The following is a 24,694-nucleotide window of genomic DNA, read 5'->3' as shown; positions in this document are numbered from 1 at the left end:
CTTCTGGACTGTGGTAGAAAGACTCAACAAAGTTAGTTTCGACAAAATAAGTAGTCTTTATTTACGGAAAGACCGCATGCAGTATTGGCTGCAACTTGAGTTCAGAGAGCAGTAGGTACCCACTGCTTATTCCTCCTCAAGTCCGCGCCTACACAGAGAATCAGATCAATATTTATACATTATCATTATCAGGATTGCGTGACTACAGCTTAATCAGGAATTCGATCGGAAGTGGAAACATAAGCAAAATCATAAAACATGGCGCAACCTGCTGACCTCCTAGGACTCTTTGTCTCATCACTCATACCATTATCTTGTCCTTTGATAGAACATTAAAAGGTCGGTTACTCCTTCTTCCCTGACCTTATCTTGTCTTACTCATATAGCCCTGGGTCATGATGAGTTAACCTGATCAGAATTTACAGAGGTCAGGCATTTTGGAATAGCTTGACCTTCTCTGATCTTATTCATGCTTTAAGTTATGTGGAGTCAGCCTTTCTTACATTGTACCAAGTAGTTGACTGATTTTCCCATCATGCCATTACTTAATTCATACAATTTCATACCCGCAGGCGCTGAATGGATTGCAATGCTCCCGACCTGCAGCTCCCGATGCAATCTTGACCACGTCCTTGCTACTCATGAATCAGATTTGCATATTTGAATGAGTCTTTAAACTCATTTACATATGCTCAGGCCATTAGAGGCTTGAGTCTCCAGCTTTCAGGAATCACCGGCTCCACCAACACAGGGGGCGAGGCCGGCGCCTCACTGGTGTCTAAAAACGGACTGGTCTAGGTATTTAAAGAATGAGTCTACTGGTTTCTGGTGGGTGTCTTTCTCACCTGCTCAGGGGAGCAGGTTAAAATTCAGCCGGAGGGATCATTGTGGAACATTGGCAGGCAAGTCCCATGGCCAATTTTAACCATAACACACACTGGATGGGAGGGTATGCTTAAGCGTGGGATTAACTCTGAATAAACAGAAGGCGTAAAAACAAACCAATTTAAACAGCATTGAATATTCTACCTCGGTCTATCAGGTTTCTAACCCGTCCTGGTGCTCCGACTGGAAACCATGGGCTGGATTCTCCCATCCCGCGGCAGAGTGTCCGCGCCGTCGTAAACGCTGTTGCGTTTTACGACGGCATGAACGGGCCGCTGTCAGGAGTGATTCCTGGCACTGGAGTGGTTCATGCCACTCCAGCTGCCAATCCCGGCATGAACTGTTCGCTGCGGGATCCACGCATGCGCAGTGGCTCCGGCACCAACGTCCACATGCGCAGTGGCACCAACGCGCGCATGCGCATGCGCAGTGGCTCCGGCACCAACGTCCACATGCGCAGTGGCACCAACGCGCGCATGCGCAGTGGCTCCGGCACCAACGTCCACATGCGCAGTGGCACCAACGCGCGCATGCGCATGGGCTCTGGCACCAACATCTACATGCGCAGTGGCACCAATGCACGCATGCGCATGGGCTCTGGCACCAACATCTACATGCGCAGTGGCACCAATGCGTGCATGCGCAGTGGCTCCGGCCCCGACGCAACATGCACAGGAGTACAGGAGCCGGCGCGTAGGAAAAGAGCCCGTGGGACAGAGAGGCCGGCCCGCCGATCGGTGGACCGATCGCGGACCAGGCCGCATCGGAGGCCCCCCCCGGGGTCGAAGCCCCCTACCCCCACAGGGCACCACCTGACCCTTGCACGCAGAGTTCCCGCCGGCTGTGAGCAGGTGTGGACAGCCCCAGCGGGACTCAGTTTTTTTTCAAGGTCACTCGGCCCATCCGGGAAAAACCCGCCCCCCATGCGATGACCACGTCGGGGCGGGCGGGGGGGGGGGGGGGGGGGGGGGGGGCTCCGAGGCCATTGGAGCCCCAGGTTGGTCGGGTCAGGGCAGGGCAGCCTGGCACCCTGGTGAAGGGGGGGGGGGGTGCACAAAGATATGGGGGGGGGCACTCAAAGGAGGTTTTCTGAATGGGAGGTCCCCTGAAACGGACACATGGGGGAGGGAGGAGGGAGGGGGGGGGGTGAAAGAGGCCTGACAGAGATTTTTTTAATTTTTTTTTTATATAAATTTAGATTACCCAATTATTTTTTCCAATTAAGGGGCAATTTAGCGTGGCCAATCCACCTACTCTGCACATTTTTGGGTTGTGGGGGCGAAACCCACGCAAACACGGGGAGAATGTGCAAACTCCACACGGACAGTGACCCAGAGCCGGGATCGAACCTGGGACCTCAGCGCCGTGAGGCGGTTATGCTAACCACTTGGCCACCGTGCTGCCCTGGGCCTGACAGAGATGAGCACTGAAAGGGAGGGGGATGGTCTTTAAAGGCGTAGGGCCCTCATCAACCCCATAGCGGGTGTGCGCACTGGGGAGGGGGGGGGGGGGCAGTGATGCCCCAATGCCGATGTGATGGATAAGGGGGCGGGGGAATACAGGTCACCCTCATGTCGGGGGGGGGGGGGGGGGGGGGGTTGTGGTTGCCCCTTTGGGGACCAGGGTTACGGGTGGCAACTACTCCCCTGCTCCAGTGTCAATACGAACCTCTTTATGCGATGAATGCCATCCATCTGTTTATTCTCTTGTTTCATTTATACAGTTAACACATGACTCAGTTGATAAACAATTTCCTAAAATGGCCAGTATGCTCCTGATTAGCTGGTGCAATGTCTGTTTAAAGCAGGTGTCCTGGATCTGTCTAAGTTTTTGCCTTCCAATTTGGCAGCTGCCACACACACAGCTGAGAACAGAAATTGGTCCCTCAAAACTACTTCTCATCCAGCAATGCCAAGGGCCATATTATCTCCTACGGGTCAAGTAAAGTTTTCACACTATTATCTCATTAAGTTTGTTATCAGCTAGCTGCTTCCTTGGGAAAAAGTGGAAAGAATTAATTTCAGGTGAATGTCTTCTAAATTCTCCATGGCCGCTGATAGTTTTACCTTAGTGTGTCTGGAGAGTTCTGTAACATTTATTTCTGAGGCCCTTTGCACAATCCAACATTGACTTTTCAAATGGAACAAAGAGCTGGTTGCAACATAGACTGAAAGCATTAGATTTTGCACAGTCGCCTTGCGTATTGTTGGCAGGTTGGAACTGGAAAACAGCTTGTTATCGAGTGCTCATTTAAGCAAGGGTTGGGCAGCCATGGAGTGGAGGAAATGTTTATGCTCGTAAAGTTCTACTACATTTTGTTCAAAAATAAGGAAGAGCTTCTCTCGTTCACACCCATGAGAAGCACATGAGAAATAGTTGCTGCCAAATTATTTCACCAGTTCATAGCCAGTCCAACAAATAAAGTGAAATGAACTCTCAGGACCAACCATCAACTATTAAAAGCTAGCTGAAATAATGCAAAGTGGAATGAGATCCGTACTTACCTTTATATGCTTTGCAAATAATTTTAGAGTCTTACAGTCACCTTTAAAAGCTGTCATCAGTCTGCCAAAACAAATCAGATACAATCATTGCAATTGTGGCCTGTTTAATTTACACGGGTTAAAGCTTACATTTAAAAAGCTCAGAAAGGAATGTTAAGTGCAGGAGCAAAATCTTGGGGAGGAGGCAGGTGGGGGGTGGTGGCTGTGTGCAGGGGAAGGTATACCATGTTACTATAACAGAGAACTTTGTACTTTGTGAAGACCATAAGGAGCAAAATTAGGCCATTTGGCCTATTGAGTCTGCTCCACCATTCAATGGCTGATATGTTTCTCATCCCCATTCTCCTGCCTTCTCCCCATAACCCCTAAACCCCCTATTAATCAAGAACCTATCTAACTCTGTCTTAAAGACACTCTTTACTTGTCCTTCACAGCCTTCTGCGGCATGAGTTCCACAGATTCACCACCCTCTAGCTGAAGATATTCCTCCTCATCTCTGTTTAAAAGGATCGACCGTTCAGTCTGAGGCTGTGCCCTTGGTTCTAGTTTCTCTTACCAGTGGAAACATCCTCTCCACGTCTACTCTATCTAGGCCTCTCAGTATTCTGTAAGTTTCATTGAGATCCCCGCTCAGCCTTCTAAACTCCATCGAGTACAGACCCAGAGTTCCCAACCGTTCCTCATTGGACAAGTTAATGTTCTTTCTCTCCATACAATTTGCATTTTCCTTTCCTCCAGTTTTCCCCCATTACTAATACTTACAAAAGCTGCCGGCTCCTCCTGGTGTTCAAAAGAGCCCCATATCAGAACGTTGACTGTCAGGTTGAATATCAGCTGGCCGCCTTCACTAATATAGCAATGATATCATTACCTTGGTTGGGTAGAATACGGCAACTGGTAAGAGTACTGTAGGCAGGAAATTCAAGCTGTTCCCAAAACGTGGGTAAAGTGAGTGGGCCGACTGCGCTACATTGAGACTTGATGCCTGAACAAACATTATAGAATCATCACAGTGCAGAAGGAGACCATTTGGCCCATCATGTCAGCACTGACGCTCTGAAAGAGCACCTTACCTAGGCCCACACCCCCACCTTATCCCCAGAAGCCAATAACCCCACCTAACCTGTTGGACACAAAGGGATAATTTAGCATGGCCAATCCACTGAACCTGCACATCTTTGGACTGTGGGAGGAAACCAGAGCACCCGGAAGAACATACAAACTCCACACAGATGGTAACTTAAGTCTAGAATTGAACCCGGGTCCCTGGTGCTGTGAGGCAGCAATGATAACCACTGTGCCACCCCAATCAACTTAACCCCTCATTTTGGGTTAGCTCTGTTGCCTCATTGGGTTAGCCCTGTTGCCTCATGGCGTCGAGGTCCCAGTTCAATCCCGGCTCTGGGTCACTGTCCGTGTGGAGTTTGCGCATTCTTCCCGTGTTTGCGTGGGTTTTGCCCCCACAATTCAAAAGATGTGCAGGGTAGGTGGATTGGCCAAGCTAAATTGCCCCTTAATTGGAAAAAATTAATTGGGTATTCTAAATTTATTTTTTAAAAACTTAACCCCTCATTTAAATGACACCAGCGAGCTATTGGCACCAAATAGGTAATTAAGTTAAACTTGGTCAGGTTAACTCATTCTCAGAAATGAGTGAAGATCCACATTTGGGTTCAGAGAAAATTCAGTCTGCCTGTGGAAACCAGCATTGAGCCATGAAGTGAGGAGGGAAAGGAAATTCCAAAAAGTAATAGCTAGCTGGAAGTATGAAAGAAGTTAAGTGCATTACAGTAACATTGGTATTACATTTCAAAAAAATAAGTAACTGCAGTAGCAGTCCATGTCCAAACTGCAGCAAGATGTAAACAATATCCAGGCTCGGGCTGACAAGTGGCAAGTAACATTTGTGTCACACAAGTGACAGGTCAATGACCATTTCCTACAATAGAGGATCTAACTATCGCCCCTTGATATTCAATGGCATTACCATTGCTGAATTCCCCACTATCAACATCCTGGGGGTTACCATTGACCAGAAATTGAACGGGACCAGCCATTTCAATACTGTGACTACAAGAGTAGGTCAGAAGTCAGGAATTCTGAGGCGGGTAACTCACCTCCTGACCCCTCAAAGCCTGTCCACCATCTACAAGGCATAAGTCAATAGTGTGATGGAATGCTGTCCATTTTCCTGGGCGAGTGCAGCTCCAACAACACGAGAAGCTCGACACCATCCAGGACAAAGAAGCCCGCATGATTGGCACCACTTCTACAAACATTCACTCTCTCCACCACCAATAAAAGTATTAGCAGCGTATAACATCTATAAGATGCACTGCAGGAACTCACCAAAGCTCCTTAGGCAGCACCTTCCACTACCAGATGGACAAGGGCAGCAGAAATATTTATGTGGCTTGGAAATATATCGCCGATCCTTCACTGTCGCTGGGTCAAAATCCTGGAACTCTCTTCCTAACAGCACTGTGGGTGTACTACACCACATGGACTGCAACGTTTCAAGAAGGCAGCTTACCACCACCTTCTCAATGGCAGTTAGGGGTGGGCAATAAATGATGGCCTAACCAGCAATGCCCACATCTCATTAATAAATAAGAGAAAATGTAAAAACCGCTTGCGGGTGTAGTTTTGGAAAAGCTTCACTCAGCAGTAGCAAGTCTGCCTCTGAGTCAAAACGCTGTGGGCTCAAACTTCACTCCAGGACTTTAATATGGATTTTAGACTGGCATTTCCGTGCAGTACTGAGGGGTGTTGCATTGTGGGAGAAGGCCCCTTTTCGAGGAGATATTAAACTGAGGCCATAGTTTCCTATTTAGTGAACATTAAATATCCCTGACACTATTTGAGGTGGAGGAGACTGTTCTCTTTGTGGCTGGACCAAGTTTTATTCCTCACTAAACACAACCAAAACTGACTATAAAGCCATTAGTATTTGTGGGCCTTGTTAACCGCACTTGAGAAAACAAAATGAGTTTGCTGAGAGGTACTATGCATGTCCGACGGTCATGAAAGTCCTTCCTTTACCTGATCATTTCAAGGGCTCGGAGAGCAGAGCTGCAGAGTATCAACATCAGCACCGAATTGTTCTTGGTGTGGTTCTTACACAACTTCACCCATTTTGGACAAACTGTAGACAAACAGACACCCTTTGAACAAGCATTTTAAATAGAAGGCATTTGTTATGTTTATTAAATCAATACTATATGGAAAGAAAATTCAAACTGGTCAAAACCTTGTTAAATTCAGAATAAATACTGATTAACTCAAGTGCAAAACTATTTTAAAAATTTTAAATAAACAAAGAAAATCAAAAAAATTCTAAAATGATTTAACACCTGGGGGCGATTTTCCAATATGGAGCCCGAGTGTTTGCGCCGTCGTGAACGCCGTCGCGTTTCACGACGGCGCGAACCAGGCCCGGGTACGACTGATTCTGGCCCCCACGGCGCTGGAGCAGTTCACACCGCTCCAGCCTCCCCGGCGCCAAATGGGCGCCACGCCAACCCACGAATACATAGTTGGGCCGCGCCATCCTTCGCTTGCATGCGGGACTTCTTTAGCGCGCCAGCCCTGACTCAGGTTCTGAGGGGCTGGCCGCCTGACTCAGGTTCTGAGTCGGTTCTGAGGGGCTGGCCGCGCCAGAAAGTAGGCCCAGCGGGGTGGGGGGGGCTGGCCCACCGATTGGTGGGCCCCGTTCGTGGGCCAGACCCCATCGGAGGCCCCAACCCCCCTACAGGCCGCCCCCGGACCGTTCGCGCAGAGTTCCCACCGGCAGCGACCAGGGGTGAACGGCGCTGGCGAGAGTCTGTCGTATCGGCGTGGCCACTCGGCCCATCTGGGCCAGAGAATTGGTGGCCCTGCCGATTCCACCGGCCCATGGCCGGTGCGTGCTAAACGCGCCGGGGCAAATGGTGCCGATTCTCCGCACATTGGAGAATCGCTCACCGGTGTCGGGGCGTCGTGGCGCGCTTGAGGCAATCCTCCGGCCCGGCGCAGGACTCGGAGAACCGCCCCCAGAGGATATATACACTTTGACGCTTATTGGCGACGAGTCGCTGGCTGTGTTGTGCCCGGCGCAACTGCCGCTATGTCGTGAGAGCCCCGAAATGGTGCCAGGATTCTCGATTGCAAATCCGCCCCGTTACCGCTGCCAGCGAGGACGGAGAGGGCGCTCAGTCAAATCTCCCATTTACTGCAGCGAGACTGGAAAATCCTGCCGCCGTGAACGGACGGAGAATCCCACCGGGATTTCTATCGGGCGCAAAACAGTGTCTGATACTCCCAGCCTGCTCCAGCTGGTGTGATCAGGTTCTCCCAGAAAGAAACTGGGGTGGGATTCTCCGTGAACCGGCGGAATCCTCCGCACCTTCAGGGGCTGGCCGGCGCCCGAGTGGTTTGCGCCGCGCCGGCTGGCGTGGAAGGGGCTTGGTGCCACGCCAACCGGCGCTGAAGGGCCTCTGTCGGCCAGCGGAGTTGGCGCATGCACGGGAGCTCCAGATTGTGCTGGAGTCAACCCAGCGCATGCGCGGGGGGGGGGGGTTCTTCTCTGCGCCAGCCGTTGCGGACTGTTACACCGGCTGACGCGGAAGAATAGAGTGCCCCCACGGCACAGGCCTGCCCGCGGATCGGTGGGCCTTGATCACGGGCCAGGCCACCAAGGGGCACCTCCCGGGGCCAGATCCCCCCCCCCCGAGGCTGCCCGCGGTGCCAGGTCCCGTCAGTAAATACCTGTTGTAATTTACGCCGGCAGGACCAGCCTAAAACGGGCGGCCACTCGGCCCATCGCGGGCCGGAGAATCGCCGGGGGGGGGGGGGCCGCTGCAACGGCCCCTGACCGGCGCGGTTCCCGCCCCCACCAAGTCCCCGGCGCCGGAGAATTCGGCAGCCGGCGGGGGCGGGATTCACGCCGCCCCCTCAGCGGTTCTCCGACCCGGCGGGAGGGGTCGGAGAATCCCGCCCCAGACCACAACTAACTTGCATTCATTTTAATCTCATTAATGAGATTAAAGTCAAATGCACCAATCTGCCAGCATTATCCCGCATCCCCCTGGGCACAAATCACTATTGGTTCTTAAAACCAGGCGCTATAGACACTGAAGGGGAGCAAAAAGGTGAGTATCCCTCTCCACTTACCTCCAGGGAGCACAAAGGCACAGCAGCCGCTGGCCAGCTGCCATCCGGGAGGTCCTTCATGGAAACTGGGCATTGGGGGGCAAGGGCTGAGCTGGAGCGGGCCAGGACAGGGGTTCTCCCTGGGATCAGGGTCACTTTGGGTCTGTGAAGCCTTAAAGCCTGCATTCTTTCATGTTGATCACTCCATAACAGGGCAAAGCACAGCTGCAGCTTGTCTGTCCTAAAAACCTCTCACAGGACAGAGCCATGCTGCAGCTTGTTTCTTGGAGAAGCATTTCACTACCTTTGAAGTTTTCCCTTTGTACTTGGTTGTTTACATTGAATTTCACACTCCGTGGACTTTTACAAACCTTTGATTGACAGCTGATGGCCATCCCAAAGGAGCAATTAGCTTTGTTTGTTCTTATAGCACTTAACAGATCATTAACTCTCAAGTACTTCCTCTTTTGAGCAGGTGCCCTGTCTGAGTCCCTTTTTTCAGTGTTTGTTTCTACTATGAAGTGCTTCGTAAAAAGAGCAGGTGTGCGGACTGAGAACATTTTTTTTAGACTGGATCTTTTTAAACCTCTGATGCCTGAACAGCATACCTGTACTGGAGGAACTTTTCCACCACAGAAGCAGCTAGCACCACATAGACACTGAAGTGCAAAGAGTTCATCACTGAGGACCCTCTCACAGCCACTGTTGAATTCTCTTTGTAGGCATGATGACCATGCCGGGAGAGGGCCTTTGTAGCACCTGGGTGATTAGGGACATGGCTGGACAGTGCTTTGGCACTGCCAGGGTGCAGGGAGCAGATTGGCACTGACAGGGGGTGGCCTGATAAAAAGCCTTTGGCCTTTGATAAAAATCTGATAAGATATTTACCATTTAAACATGCTAAAAGTGGCTTTTGTAGCCTTCAAACTAGCTGTATGTTTCTGTCACGTGGTAGGTCTGCATACACATAGCGCAGTGCAGAGAAATAAATAAATCTCCAGAAGATTCCAATTGGTATTTTGTTTGTCATACCAATATTAAATTTCAGAAAAGGTCAGGATAGAGCCATATTAAAAAGTGATAGATAAAGATTCAGATTCTATTTTTTAAAAAACATTATTAGAATCATAAAATTTACAGTGCAGAAGGAGGCCATTCGGTCCATCGTGTCTGTACCAGCGCTTGGAAAGAGCACTCTTCATTATGCTTCACAAGCCCATAATTTTACTCTCTAACTTCAAATTCAAACTGAAACTGGGCAACATTAAACATGGAAATGGCTCTGTGAAGGCTTTCTTATTTCTGAGAAGCCTATAGTAAACCAATGTTGCGTCACCAATATAAAATGACTGCAAATTGATCCAAATCTGCCAAATTAGGGTTGTGCCTGCGATGCAGCTGATCCAAGACCACTGTACCACAACTGCAACCTTTATTAAAATGAAGGTTGACATCAAGCAAAGAAACAATAGGTTTTTTGATACCTGCGTGGTGTTCTGTTCCCTCACAGTGTCAACATTGGGAGGACACTGCTTTGGCCCAACAATAAATAATCCCAGAACTGACTTTTAAAACTTTCCAAGGAATCGCGTGGTATGGACCTTTTGAATGTGGCTTTGCACTAGGCTGAAATAATACTGCAGTTGACATGATCTTGAGAGTTGTGCAAGGATTTTTGCAATTCTTGGCTTTTGTGCAGCCAGGATTAGATCAGAGCTGGGAACTTGAGTTTTACTGACACTTTTCACATGACACATGAAGCTGCTTTTCCTTGTCAGAAAGTTGAAGTGCACCCTTCGATATTCCTTTTTCTGTGCGAAATAGGTTCCAGCTAATATGTACAAGGAATGTAGTCTGACAGCTCGAACGTAATAGTGAAGTTGAGCGATGTATGCAAAAAAATACTATGGTGTGATTTTCCAGCCCATTCCACGGACGGGATCTTCCAGTTCCACTAAAGTCGACCCCGTGTGACGGGTTCCCCAACAGCAGGGCAGATTAGCCACGCAAAAGCCCATAAGCTTCAGCGGGACAGAAGCCCCTGCCAGCAGCCAATGGCTTGCCACATTCACCGTGGGAAATGCCGCCTTGGAATGGTGGGGAGGGGCGGTGAAAAATTCCCAGCCTAAATGTGATCATTAATTGTGGTAAAGTGATTCTTCTTTTCACACCTGACTCTGGTTCGAAAACACCGTAACTAGAGAAAAGCTTTATTATCCTGATAAACAGGCAGAACTGGTAAACTGTTCTTAGTACAGGAGGTCTTGCGTCATAGTGGGTAGTGTCCCTGACTCCGAGCCAGAAGCTGCAGGTTCAAGTCCCACCCCAGGACTTGATGACAATGGAAGATGTGTTCATAACGTTAATCCTTCCAATATGCCTACGGCCAGGCAGTAAGAATGGGAGGGCCTCCTGTTCAGCCATGCTTGATGCAGAGTGGTGCCCTATCAAGCTAATAGCCTCTGACAGCAGGCTAATTATCTGTTCCATCAAAACTGATGGGCCGAGAGCAGTTCATAGTAAGGACTGAAAGGAGGCGTCACCACCACAAGCCAGCATTACAATGGTATTTGAGATGGCAGCATGGTGGCACAGTGGTTAGCACTGATGCTTCATGGCACCGAGGTTCAATCTTGGCTCTGGGGTCACTGTGTGGAGTTTGCACATTCTCCCTGTGTTTGCATGGATTTTGCCCCCACAATCCAAAGATGTGCAGGGTAGGTGGATTGGCCATGCTAAATTGCCCCTTAATTGGAAAAATGAATTGGGTACTCTAAATTTATTATTTTCTTAATGGTATTTGAGACAATTTAGCAGTAGAATATTGTCTGTAATAATATTAAGTGTGTGCCAGGGTCAATTACGAGTTATTTTGAATGTTTCACCTGTTTGGTTGACGGGATATTTTTCTGACAAAAAGTCGTCAACCTGAGATGCTGACCCTATTTCCCTCTCCACAGATGCTGCCTGACCTGCTGAGTATTTCCAGTATTTTCCATTCCCATTTCAGATTTCAAGCAACCAAATAATCGAGCCTTTGTTTGGGCACATTTTAAAATTTATTCTTGGGCTATGGCATTATTTATTGCCAAACCTGGCTGTGCTGAAAGTATGAATTATGTGTGACTTCTGTCACATGCAAATCTGACCAAACAGAGCGAGAAGCTCCCTTTTCTGAAGGATATAGTAAACCAGTTGGATGTATAAAAAAATTGTCTTTCTTCAGATGCAGCTTGTTGTATACCTTGTATTGATTTATGGTGGTGTACGTGTGAGCCACTTACCTTGCTTCAGGTAGGAGGACAGGGTATGCGTGAGGTCATTGCTCTGAAGAAAACAAGAATCTGAAATAAAAATTAAAACCTATGATTGTCAAAGGTTATATGTATTTTCTTCATGTTGCACAAACTGATTGGAAACATTACATTAAAGGGTCAAGTTAAAAAAAAAAATTATATTCATATCTCAATAATCTATCAAATGTTATTCCATATTTCCTGTGGTTGAAATTGTCAGCACAGCATTCCAAATACGGGAAAAATACTGCAGATGCTGGAAATCTGAAATAAAAACAGATAATGCTGGATAAACTCAGCTCTGGCAGCATCTGTGCGGAGAACTAGATTTTAAGGGTGTGATTTACTGGCCGTGTCCTGCTGGAATAGGGACGGTACGCGGCAGCGAGGTCCCGCGAGAGGCCTCGTCCTGGATTCCCGACAGTCATTACGACTCGCGAGATGTTGCGAATTAGATCCTTGCAGAGTCCCTGCTGACGCTAAATCTAACCAGCTTCCGGGATCTTCCGGCCCCACCGAGGAGAGGTTAGGTCTTATCGTCAGGTTGCACCCAATGTTTCAAATCAAAATGACTCTTCTACAGAAGTGTCTACAGTTCTGTAGAAAGTCATTTTGACGCGAAACAGTAACTCTGTTTCTGTCCACAGATGCTGCCAGACATGCTGAGCTTATCCAGTATATTCTGTTTTTATTTCAAATATGTCCTAGCTGGACTAAAAATTCTAAAATCCCGTTTTTAAGGGTGTTAATACTGTAATCCTCACTGAGTGTGACTTTTATGGTATACTTGAGGACACGTATTCCATACCTGGCAGTTTTAGTTCCTCGAGTTCTATCGCTGACCGTTCATTTTTGAAGTGGTGGGCAATCATATTCTGCAAATCAGCAGGGGTAGCAGGTTTTGGAGTAGAGCTCACCAGAATATCAGAAATCTTCTACGTTTACAAATAAAACAGATTGACAAGTTTAGAGCAGACACTTTGTAGCAAAATAAAAAGACATACACCCAATATAATGATAATTTCGAAATCACTAGTTTGGCATCAAAATTATTGTAGTGTTTGCCTGACATAGAGATGATTATAAGTCACAGAGTCGCTTTGGGCTTCCCTGCCCTCATTTAAAAGGAGTTACTGAATTCATGGCTGTGGCAGATCTATCAAGATATTCAGCTTGGAATTCTCTAATTGTTTAATTATTGAGGAAAACACTGCAGTCGGCTCACTCTGCTGCAGCACCAGGGCCAGATACAAAGAGTGAGAAACCTGCACAATTGTGAGGGTGGATATTTTGGAAAGACAACAGATTCAGTAGCAAGTGAACGGGTTTATAGCAGGAGCCAAAAGAATTATGGACAGTCGGACGGCAGGGAAGTCATCATGAGGTCTGTGGAATTATTGGAAAGTAAAGGTGGTTGTTTTCGGTATTGATAGGGAACAAATCTCCATGCCTTCAGATTACGTCATTGAGATACAGCATTTAGACAAAGAAGATGAGGGAGCAATGATCACCCTCTCGGGCTTCAACGGAGACTATATGAGTGGCAAAGGAATTGTACGGGCTGCACCAGGGCAGGTAGAAGTTGAACCATGCGAGCAGTCCCATGGAGCTGGGAAACAGAAGAAAGGTAATGGAAGAGAATGGTGTGGTTGACTGTCTAAAGCAGCACAAAGGAATTCAAACAGGACTAACACATCTTGATCACAGTCTTGTCAGGTGCAATTGATGACTTGATCGGTATGGTTTTGGTTTTGACGCTGTGAGCAAGGAAGGAATTCATACAATGAGCTTTGAGAGTTGGGAGCAATGGCATATTTGAGGAACTGAGCGAGACAGAAAATAACAGATAGGGCAGTGGATGGAGGTTGGCACAGGCGGATCTTTTGAATGTAATCATGATAATATAAAGTTGAATGGAAAGAAATAGCACCCAACAAAAAAGAGTCAAAGCAATGGCAATCATGGCTGACAGGTAGGGTAGCTTAGATATTAGGGGCTAGGTGAGGTGAGGATTGCGTAAATTGGAGACGGGTATCAGGGAACCTTATTCCATCTATAAATATTTGCCTTGACTGAATTTTCTTCATCATTTTTTTTGCTTAGAGGCAGTTACCTTTCTTCGCCTCTTCTTCTTCTTCAGTGGACTTGCTCCAGGATTTTCCTCCACTTCTGTCTCTATGAAACATTCGGTTTGCTGGAGAGTACAAATAAATATAAAGACTAGACTGTCAGCAGCTGCCTACACAAGGCAGGGATTCATGCGAATGCTGTTGGTGGATCATGCCTCTGAACTTCAAAATGGCATAACTCGCTGAAACAGTTAGCAGAATGGATGCATACGGTGTCATATATTTGAAAATTATCTCAACTTTAATACCCCCCCTGCTAACAAAGACAATCAGGGCACAGGGAGCCTGCCCAAGATCCCAACAGCTGCCTCTGGAAGTAAGTCACAATAATACCATCAGAAACTTCAGCCGGAAACCCATGTAGTCATGGGATCGTTTGCACAGGCAATAAGTTACCACCATATGAAATATTAGTTTGCAGCTGTATACAGACAAACTAGATTGTTATATTATGTCAGTTGATATAATATGCCTGTTTAGCACAGTTGGCTGGAAGGCTGGTTTGTGATGCGGAGCAAGATCAACAGTGTGGGTTCAATTCCTGTACCAGCTGAGATTATTCATGAAGGCTCCACCTTCTCAACCTTGCCCCTCGCCTGAGGTGCGGTGATCCTCAGGTTAAATCACCACCAGTCAGCTCTCCCCCTCTCAGGGGAAAGCAGCCTGTGGTCGGTCATCTGGGACGATGGCGACTTTACTCACTTTACTTAGTTTCTATTGTAATCCATTTTTAATTTGTAGTCCTGAATTTTACAAAATAATGCAACTATCCCAATAATAAACAAACATTGGCAAGAAAGGAAATGCATCATGACTGCATACGTCAAAATATATATTTTTTTAAATTCCAATTAAGGGGCAATTTAGTCTGGCCAATCCACCTACCCTGCACATCACTGGGTCATGGGGGTGAGATCCAAGCAGACACGGGGAGAATGTGCAAACACCATGTGGAAAGAATTTAAACCTTCCAAAATTTATATATACTGGGCGGCATGGTGGCAAAGTGATTAGCACTGCGGCCTCACTGCGCCGAGGACGCGGGTTCGATCCCGGCCCCGGGTCACTGTCCAAGTGGAGTTTGCACATTCGCCCAGTGTCTGCGTGGATCTCATCCCAACAACCCAAAAATATATGCAAGGTTGGTGAATTGGCCACGCTAAATTGCCCCTTAATTGGGAAAAAAAGAATTGGGTATTCTAAATTCTTTTAAAAAAATTATATATACATATTTAGCCAGGTACTCTAATGTGTCATAATTCACTAACTGCATAATTTCCTGTTTGATACAACTTTTTAATTGTCATGTAACACTTCTCATTAAGGAGTGTAATCCCCTTATGTGGGTTTTTGTTATTTTTCAGGTTGAAATTCTTCAGCCTACCTGAATTGGAGCAATACACCACATCGCACTACATGCTGCGTGCACCTAACAAACTGGTCAGCACGACCAAGGCAATCTGGTCCACCAGCCAATGTCGTTAAGACAATTTGGGGCTTTCCCTGGCTCAACAACAAGTACAAAAGCTTAAACATACTTTTCTGGTACATTCTCATTGAGGACTGCTGGATTGATTGCTCTGTGTCCAAAGAAGCTGACCAAAGCAGACACAGCATGTGCTGCAGGCATGCGCAATCGGGTTTTGGAAAGGGGGCTATAAATCAGCGCTTGGCCTTCTATTTGCTGGGCCAAAGGCCTAATGCCCTTTTTGCGCATACACCTTGGATGAATAGAAACATTTACCGATTTGGCAAACACACTTTTATGGCTCTCCACCACAAGGTGCTTGTTTTACACTTGGAAATGGGCACAGTGGGATCCAATTTATGGGCCTTCCTTTGAGGCCATTTTTATTATTTCCCTTTCTTCTGATTCCCATGTAATCCACTTTTGTTGGTTCAGAGGATGAAGATCTTTATAGATAGGATTCTGATGGTAGTACTGTATTCATGTTATTCATGGATAATTTGCATTTACTGGCCAATTTGATTTAATATTGAATGTTATTATTAACCACCTCCTGCAAGCTTGGCACTGCAGATTGGTTAATGATTGGAACATTTTCAGGAAATACAGTTTGGGCATTTAGAATAGCTTTGGCTTGATGGGAAGGATTGTGTAAAATAAATATTCTGATGCTAGGAAGGTCCTAATAAAGTTGCTTCCACTGCACCCAGTGTCAGCTCTCCCTTCCTGACAACTAGAGAATAAACAATTAGCAAAGAAGGCTTAACACTATCAAATAATCCAATACACATTATCAAGCATCTTTCATCACCTTTTTACGTTTGTTCACTGTGACAGACTGTGCAGTTTTATCTCCCTTTTTTGTTTTTCTCTTGATGTTATGCTCAGGTGGATCTTCAGCCATCTCCTTAGGTGTATCTAAAGGAGGTAAAGACAGAAACTTGAAACCCGTTTTCAATCAATAGTGATGGATTAGAGCCTCTTGCTGAATAACGGGGATCAGTGGATAAAAGCAAATTACTGCGGATGCTGGAATCTGAAACCAAAGAGAAAATGCTGGAAAACTCAAAACGTTAGCTCTTTTCTCTCCCTACAGATGCTGCCAGACCTGCTGAGATTTTCCAGCAATTTCTCTTTGGTTAACGTAGGTGTTATAGTAAGACGTTTTTTTTCTCTCTTTTACTCTAGGCATTTCATCAAAAAGAGTTTCATGCCACCAGATTGGTTAGATGAGTAGCACAGGGCACAGTGCCTGACTCCTCTACCACACTCTGGTCAACCAGAACAAAAGACACTTGAAGAGCACAGAGCCTGAGATGGAGGTAGCACAATAGATGCTGACATAGTCACTTGACCACTATTAAAAAAACTCCAACATCTATCACTATAAAAGATCCTTTCAAACTCCCAACTGCCTGGTCTTTGCTCCTTCTTTCACACATTACTTCTGTTGCCACTGATTTTCTCAGTCACTCCTTCAACTCAGTTAATTGTACATCAATTGGAAGTTTAATTGTTTGTACTCATTTGGTGGGATCACCTGTGCTCATATCTATGTAAAGTAGAACAAATTGAAAATTATGTTGGTGGTTGGAGGTGGACTATAAATGGCTATCTCTTAAATAAAAAAGCTCTTAAACATATAAAGATTAAGCTCCGATTCTATTCTTCGCTGCCTGGCTTTCTGAGTTGTGTTAAGCTATGTCTCTGGTACTCTTGTCCCTTTTAAAGCCTATATTCCGGTCGCATTTTGCTTAGTATAGTCCCCATCTTTTCTTACTCAAGTCCATAGGTGTGATCATATGTGCGGCATAATTATTTTAACTACCCATCAGCACTATCAGCTGCCCCCCTTCCTTTCAAATGGTCATAAATCCCTTCCTCTGTCTGGGCTAAACAACTGCCATCTCATCTTCTTTCCAAAGTCCTTCAGCATGTGGTCGCCTTCCAAATTCATGTCCTTCTTTCCTGCAACTCCATGTTTCAGCCTCTGGAGTCAGGTTTCCACTCCTGTTTGCTCTCACTTGGTTCCACTCTTACCATCCAATCATAGCCAGAGCACCTCCAGCAATAGCTTCTCTTCAAGAGAGAACAGTTTCCCTCATTGTTACCTCTGAAGTCTCACAAGAATCGATCCTTGGACCCCCTCATCTATATGGTACCCCTTGGTGAATCCATCCCAAAACCTCAACATGTACACTGATGATGTCCACTTCCATTCTTTGTCCCTTCACTGCCCTTGGTGTTGTCAGCCTGCTTGTCCAACTTGCACTCTTAAATGACCTGCAATTTGCTCCAGAAAAATGTTGGCAAACCAAAGCTATTGTATTAGCCCCCCCCCCCCCCAACATTAATCAACTCATATTCCACCCCTTTCCCCAACCACTGTGACTAGTTCTTGGTGACAGATCACAACCTTGATGTCCTATTTAGAGTACCCAATTATTTTTTTTCCAATTAAGGGGCAAATTAGTGTGACCAATCCACCTACCCTGCCTATTTTTGGGTTGTGGGGGTGAAGCAGACAGTGACCCAGGGCTGGGATTCAAACCCTTGTCCTCAGTGCCGTAGGCAGCAGTGCTAACCACTGTGCCACCATGCCGCCCAAGTTGAACTTCTGATCTTCTTTCCTCTCCATCATAAAGATCAGAGTTCTTGGCTGAATATGCTTCTCTGAAGTGACTTGGAATGCTTATCTTTGCTGACGGCACTATATGAATGGAGGTTATTATTGTAAAATAATAATGACCCTCGAATATAAGAGGAACTTAGAACTTAACAAATGTGCTGTCTAAAAGTTACTTAAAAAATAAATCTTCAAATTGAAAACTCATTCCCACTAACACTGATCTATTCTTCAATATCCAACCTTTTTCCCAACATTGAACCAAAATCAAAGAGATGGCAGTTCTGTTTATTATTCCTCACACTTACTAAGAACATGCTGCTGATTTGAGGTTCTGCCCCTGTGGGCTTGGCAAAGGAAGATCTGAACTCATCAGAGCTGCAAGGATGAATTAAACAGCCCTGTGGCTATTATAACCAGTTGTAGCACTGTTATATTTCCCATCTAAAGCATTTAGAAATTCTAACTAGAATTCACTGTAGGTTCCACATATAATGGAATGTCTGTATTAAGCAAATCGGGGCAATTCCACTGAGGAAAATATGAGAGGACAAGTCGATCAGTCTGGGCAAATTGTCTTCTGGCATGGCATCTAAAAAAGAATAATACCCCCAATTCCTATTTCCTGGAACACCATTTCTGTTACTTGTTGAGAACTCTCTCATTATACTGACTGGGAAATTCTCTGGGTATAGCATATATATATATATATATATATGAAGTCACAATGATTGTATTATTTACAGTGTTTTCAAACATGATAGACTTCAAATAAAAAACATATTGATGTTGTAATTATTCCAAAAATATATCTCAAATAGAACTGTAGCTCATTAATAGTTGGAGCCAAGTATAATACACTCAATTAATAAAACTCAAATTGACTTAGTTTGATTTTATTTCACAATTACCCTCACTTTCCTATATTTTCCTATGGGAGCTATTTGTTACCATTCCGTTTCCTTTAGCTTAGGGAGTGGAATGATTTGACCTACTACTCTCTTGACAGTCTAACAGGATGTGTACATGCACTGGGACAAAGTAACTAAGCCACTTTATTTCCCCTTCCCCTACAAATAAAATATCCTGTTAATAAGCCACTGCATCTGTGACTCTATTAACTTAGACTGCCAGTGGTTAGAGATTTTTTTTAATGTATTCATTCACAGGATGTGGTTAAGACTGGCTAGGCCAGCATTTATTTCCTATCCCTAGTTGTCCTCGAGACGGTGATGGCCAGCTGCCTTCTTGAACTGCTGCAGTCCATGTGGCGTAGGTACACCTATAGTGCTGTTAGGGCGGGACTCCAGGGTTTTGACCCAGCGACAGTGAAAGAACAATAAAATAGTTCCAAGTCAGGATAACGTGCGGCTTGGGGATGAACGTATAGTTCATGGTGTTCCCATCCATCTGCTGTCCTTGCCCTTCGAGGTGATAGAGGTTGTGGGGTTGGACGATACTGTCAAATGAGCTTTGATGAGTTGCTGCAGTACATCTTCTTCATGGTGCTTCCACTCTGTTGTGCATCCGTGGTGGAGGGAGTGAATGTTTAAGGTGATGAATGGGCCGCCAGTCACACAGACTACTTTTTCCTGGGTGGTGTTTAGCTTCTTGAATGTTTATTGGAGCTATACTCATCCAGACAAGTGGAGAGTATTCCATCACACTCCTGCCTTGTGCCTTAAAGGAGGACAGGGTTTGGAGAGTCAGGAAGTGAATTACATGCTGCAGAATTTGACCTCCTCTTTGTAGCCACAGTATTTATATGGCTGACTTCAGTTTCTGATCAATGGTATCGACTGCAGGATGTTGGTGATGGGAAATTCAACAATGGTAATGCCATTGAATGTCAAAGGTGAGTTGGTTTTGAGACTGCAAAGCATGTACTGGAAGGCTCAAGTTTACTCTCTGCCCCTTGCTGTAAGAAAAATGACTCATGGATGTAAGTGGCGAAGCCTTCTTATTGCAACTTATTTCACTGTATGTCACAGAGAAATTATCACAACCTACTCCTAATATCTTTATACATTTCTTTGCAATAAAAACATTTTAAATGTAGACCCACATGAAAACTGGAACAAATGATCCTTAGCTCAATGTCTAATTATCTATTCTTATTAATGCAGGTTTATTTAACAAAATCAAAGACTATAGGCACTATTTTTCAGGATTGTTTGACCCGTGCGTAAATCCCATTATGGCCGCTAATTCTCACAAGGGGGCCATAACCGGGTTTACTCCAGCAAGATCTCAGAAAGGACGCCCCCCCCCCCCCGTGATGTGATCAGGTTCATGCCCAGAAAGTGTAGCCAGATGGGTATTTGTAAAGACACCAGCAAAGTGAAGACAGCAGCAAAGCCTGATGGTTAAAAAGGCTACCTCTATACCAGCATAAGCAACATAAACAGCAGAGGTCTGCAGTGAAGAACAGGATGTGTGTCAGGGAGTGAGCACAGCAGCTGATTGGACAATGACTGTTGCTATGCCTTGGGCAGACAGTAATTAAACACAGACCCCTGTGTGTCCCTGTTCCTGAGAGAATTATGACCCCTGAATGAGTCACGGCTCTTTGAGTATTCGTGACTCAAGCACATTGATTAATTAGTGCCGTGAGCCTCATCTGATACCTTCGGAGCTACATTGTTTGTGTAATTAGCATTACTGTTTTTGATAATTTGGCTGTTCTTCCATGCCTGGATATAATTTCTTCTGATATTTAATTGATTGAATAAATACATGGAATAAGAAATCCTATAAAAGGGAAAGCTACCTAAAGTTAAAGGTGATAAACAGATTTCAATCTTTGAAAAATAGAGTGTATCGTCTGTAAGAGTTTAGAGTGTCAAGGAAAAATAAAGTTTTTTGTTGTTCGAAGAGAGATAAATGAAACATATTCTCAGTTTATGAGGTGACTATTTGATTCTGGGATAATTTTATAAAAGTATTATTTGTTCTGTTTTTACTGTTATTACACTTGTAAACATGTAAAATACGTTGTTTTATTCTATGTACTTAAATGCTAATATAGAATTAGAATTAATGATTTTCTGTGAAAGGATAAGGGCCGGGATTCTCCCTTCTGGGGACTAAGTCCCCACGCCAGCGGGAAAACCGGCGCCAACCACTCCGGCGGCAAAAGCTCCCGAAAGTGCCGAATTCTCCGCACTTTCGGGGGCGAGGTGGATGCCGGAGTGGTTGGTTCCGCTCTAGCCAGCGCCAAAGGGATGGTGCAAGTTCCTGCATGCGGTGAAGGGCCGGCGTGATCTCGCGCATGTGTGGAACGGCCGGCGTGGTTCCACACATGCGCAGACCGGCTGGCGTATTTTGGTGCATACGCGGGGGGTTATCTTCTCCCGACAGGAGCCCTGCAGGGGCTGGCACGGAAGAAAGAAGTGCCCCCACGGAACAAGCCCGCCCACATATCGGTGGGCCCTGATCGCGGGCCAGGTCAGTGTGGGAGCCCCCCTGGGGGTCGGATCCCCCCGAGGGCCGACCACGCAAACCCACCTGTGTGTGAGTTGAGTGATTCATGCCGGCGGGACTGGCCAAAAATGGACAGCCGCTAGGCCCATTGGGGCCCGGAGAATCGCAGAGGGGGCCGCTGTTAACGGCCCCAGACTGAAAAACGGCGCCGGAGAATACGGCAGCCGGCATCGGGGCGGGATTCACGCTGCCCCCCTGGGAATTCTCCGACCAGGCGGGGGGTTCGGAGAATCCCACCCAAGGACTCTCATGTGTTCATGAGTAAGGTGATTGTAGATGGGGAGATTGTGTTAAATCTAGAGAGTTGATGAAGTTAGTAGTAGTTATCTGGGGTCATGGAATGGAAGCCAAAACCTTAGAAGAAGGATGCAATACAGAATTAGTGCAGGTCACGTTATTCATGAACTGAGAAAGAATGGCCAAGAACAAGGGCAGCACGGTTAGCAATGCTGCCCCACGGTGCCGAGGTCCCAGGTTCGATTCCAGACTCTCGGTCACTGTCTATGTGGAGCTTGCACATTCTCCCCGTATTTGTGAGGGTTTTACCCCACAACCTAAAGATGTGCAGGTTAGATGGATGGGCCATGCTAAATTGCTCCTTAATTGGAAAAAAATAATTCGGCATTCTAAATTCAAGAAAAAACAGAACAATGAACCCTATCAATATTAACATCTTTTGTCTAAAGCCCAAGTTCCGGCCAGAATATCAGATTTCTCCCAGAAAACCTGCAATGGATTGAACAATCCATTTGGTTAACTCGGACATGTGTAGGTATTATCCAGCGAGCTAGGGACACCAGGAAAGAGATTGCGACTATAAACGAAACAAGGTGGTGGGATGATATTTGGAATTAGGGCACAAATGTACAGAAATACTCCAGGATAAGAATTGTTTTGCAAGTTATGATAATTTTTATTTTGATATTTATAATTATGATCCAATTCACTAACGCTCAAGGGATCAAAGGGCGGACTGTCATCTGATGGGTATTCATTAAAGCACCAGCAAAGTGAAGGCACCAGCAAAGCCTGATGCTTAAAAACTGTGTATCGGCAGAAGCAACATAAACAGCATGTGGGGGTCTGCAGTGAAGAACCAATGTGCAGCCAGGGAGGGAGCACAGGAGCTGATTGGACAATGGCTGTTGCTGATACTTCAACCACTAACCCAGCTTTGCTACCTAAAATTAAGTCCAGGACCGGCCCCTCTAGCAGGGCCTTCTATGTACTGGCTTTAAAAATTTTCTTGGAATGGCACAGCGGCACAGTGGTTAGTTAGCACTGCTGCCTCACGCCGCTGACGACCCGGGATCGATCCCAACCCTGGGTCACTGTCCGTGTGGAGTTTACATATTCTCCCCTGCAACCTAAAGACGTGCAGGGTAGGTGGTTTGGCCATGCTAAATTGCCCCTTAATTGAATAAAAATAATTGGGTACTCCAAAAATGTATTTTTAAAAAATTTAATAAAATAAATTTTCTTGGCCGCATTTTAAGAATTCCGCTCCCTCTAAACCTTTCACACTATGACTACCCAAGTTAATGTTGGGGATGTTGAAATCCCCCATTATTACTACTTTTGCATTTACCCGCAATTTATCTACTTTTCTGCTCTTTTATTTCTCCCGACTGTTAGGGACTTGTCCGAACCGGTCCCAATGAATTTCAAATGTTTCTTTTCATCTAAATGAGTCTCCTGTATCAAAGTTATATCAACATTCTGCTTTTTGAGAAAAGCTAATAGGATGGTGTAATGCCCACACATTCAACGAGCAGTTTCAGTGCTGCTACAGCCATGACTTTTTCAGTAAAGAAGAATGTGGGATATCGCCATGAAGAAGTTGGTCTTTTATCTGATACTGATTTTCCCGTCCCTCTCAGGTGTGTGCCAAAATAAGTCTCCCACATCCCAGCTATGTAAGAAGTACTAGCAACATATCATATAGTCGTTTTCTAGTAAAACAAACGTGCCTGTACCCTTACAGAAACACCAGTTACCAACCAACGAGTCTACAAACACCCAAGAACTATTCGTAACCACACAGCAAACCATCCTGAACCATTAACTCTTAGGGGGGGTTTCCTCCCCAAATGTGAGGCTTATTTGGACTATGCCAACATACGTTCCATAACTATACCAAGGATCATTCCTCTTCAAAAAGTAAGGAGGGAACTGCAATATAAAGGAGGAAGAGAACGAGTCATCCTCTCTGCAATCTAACCTGTCTATTGAGACTAAGATACACATCCACCACCCGGCAGTGGCCCCACTCATATTTATCAAGGTCAGAATGAAGGAGGCCACAGGATGTGCACAGCTATTATAAGTCGATATAAAAAAGGAAGGAGAATATTTCTTCTACAGCCCCAGTGTCGCACTACCTGTAACACATATTCCTTAAGTCGAAAGAGCACACCGAGGAATACTATTCATTAAACACATGTACAAGTCACAAAATCACAGAATAAAACAGTGAAAAAGAGGCCCTTTTGCCCATCGAGTCTGCACCAACACATGAAAGACACCTGACCTCCCTATGTAATTCCATTTGCCAGCACCTGGCCCACAGCCTTGAATGTTAAGACATGCCAAGTACTCATCCAGGTACTTTTTAAAAGGATGTGAGGTAACCTGCCTCCACCACCTTCCCAGCAGTGCATTCCAGAATGTCACCACCCTCTGGGTGAAAAGGTTTTTCCTCAAATCTCTCCTAAACCTCTTTTCCCTCACCTTGAACCTGCGCCCCTTGTCACTGACTCTTCAACTAAGGGAAACAGCTGCTTCTTATCCACCCTGTCCATGCCCCTCATAATCTTGTACACCTCAGTATCCTCTGCTCCAGCGAAAACAACCCAAGCCTATCCAACCTCTCTTCATAACTTAAATGTTCCATCCCAGGCAACAGCCTGGTGCATCGCCTCTGCACCCCCTCCAGTACAATCAAATCCTTCCTATAATGTGGAGCCCAGAATTGCTCACAGTACTCCAGCTGTGGCCTCATCAAAGTTCGATACAACTCCAAATGACCACCCTGCTTTTGTAATCTATGCTTCGATTGAGAAAGGCCAGTGACCTAAATGCCTTTTTCGCCACCCTATTAACCTGCTCTTCTACCTTCAGAGATCTCTGGACAAACACACCAATGGCCCTTTGTTCCTCGGAACTTCCCAGTG

At 45.8% G+C, this 24,694-nt stretch overlaps 1 protein-coding gene across 5 annotated transcripts in view; it reads right to left on the bottom strand.

Moving 5' to 3' along the window:
• Positions 1–24,694, bottom strand: part of cmss1 (cms1 ribosomal small subunit homolog) — a 443,802-nt gene that overhangs the window by 7,224 nt on the left and 411,884 nt on the right. For all 5 annotated transcript variants that reach the window (XM_038801753.1, XM_038801755.1, XM_038801756.1 and 2 more), the window contains 6 exons: positions 16,224–16,330; positions 13,929–14,009; positions 12,624–12,750; positions 11,804–11,863; positions 6,432–6,534; positions 3,390–3,450 (listed from right to left, as the gene is read on the bottom strand). In XM_038801753.1, the coding sequence (XP_038657681.1) occupies positions 3,390–3,450; positions 6,432–6,534; positions 11,804–11,863; positions 12,624–12,750; positions 13,929–14,009; positions 16,224–16,330 (539 nt within the window). The remainder of the gene's footprint in view (positions 1–3,389; positions 3,451–6,431; positions 6,535–11,803; positions 11,864–12,623; positions 12,751–13,928; positions 14,010–16,223; positions 16,331–24,694) is intronic.

The sequence above is a fragment of the Scyliorhinus canicula genome, chromosome 7 (genome assembly GCF_902713615.1).
Source record: "Scyliorhinus canicula chromosome 7, sScyCan1.1, whole genome shotgun sequence".
Classification (NCBI taxonomy): Eukaryota; Metazoa; Chordata; class Chondrichthyes; order Carcharhiniformes; family Scyliorhinidae; genus Scyliorhinus; species Scyliorhinus canicula.
Note: the sequence above shows the minus strand (reverse complement) of the source record. Positions and strands in the feature narration are given on the sequence as shown.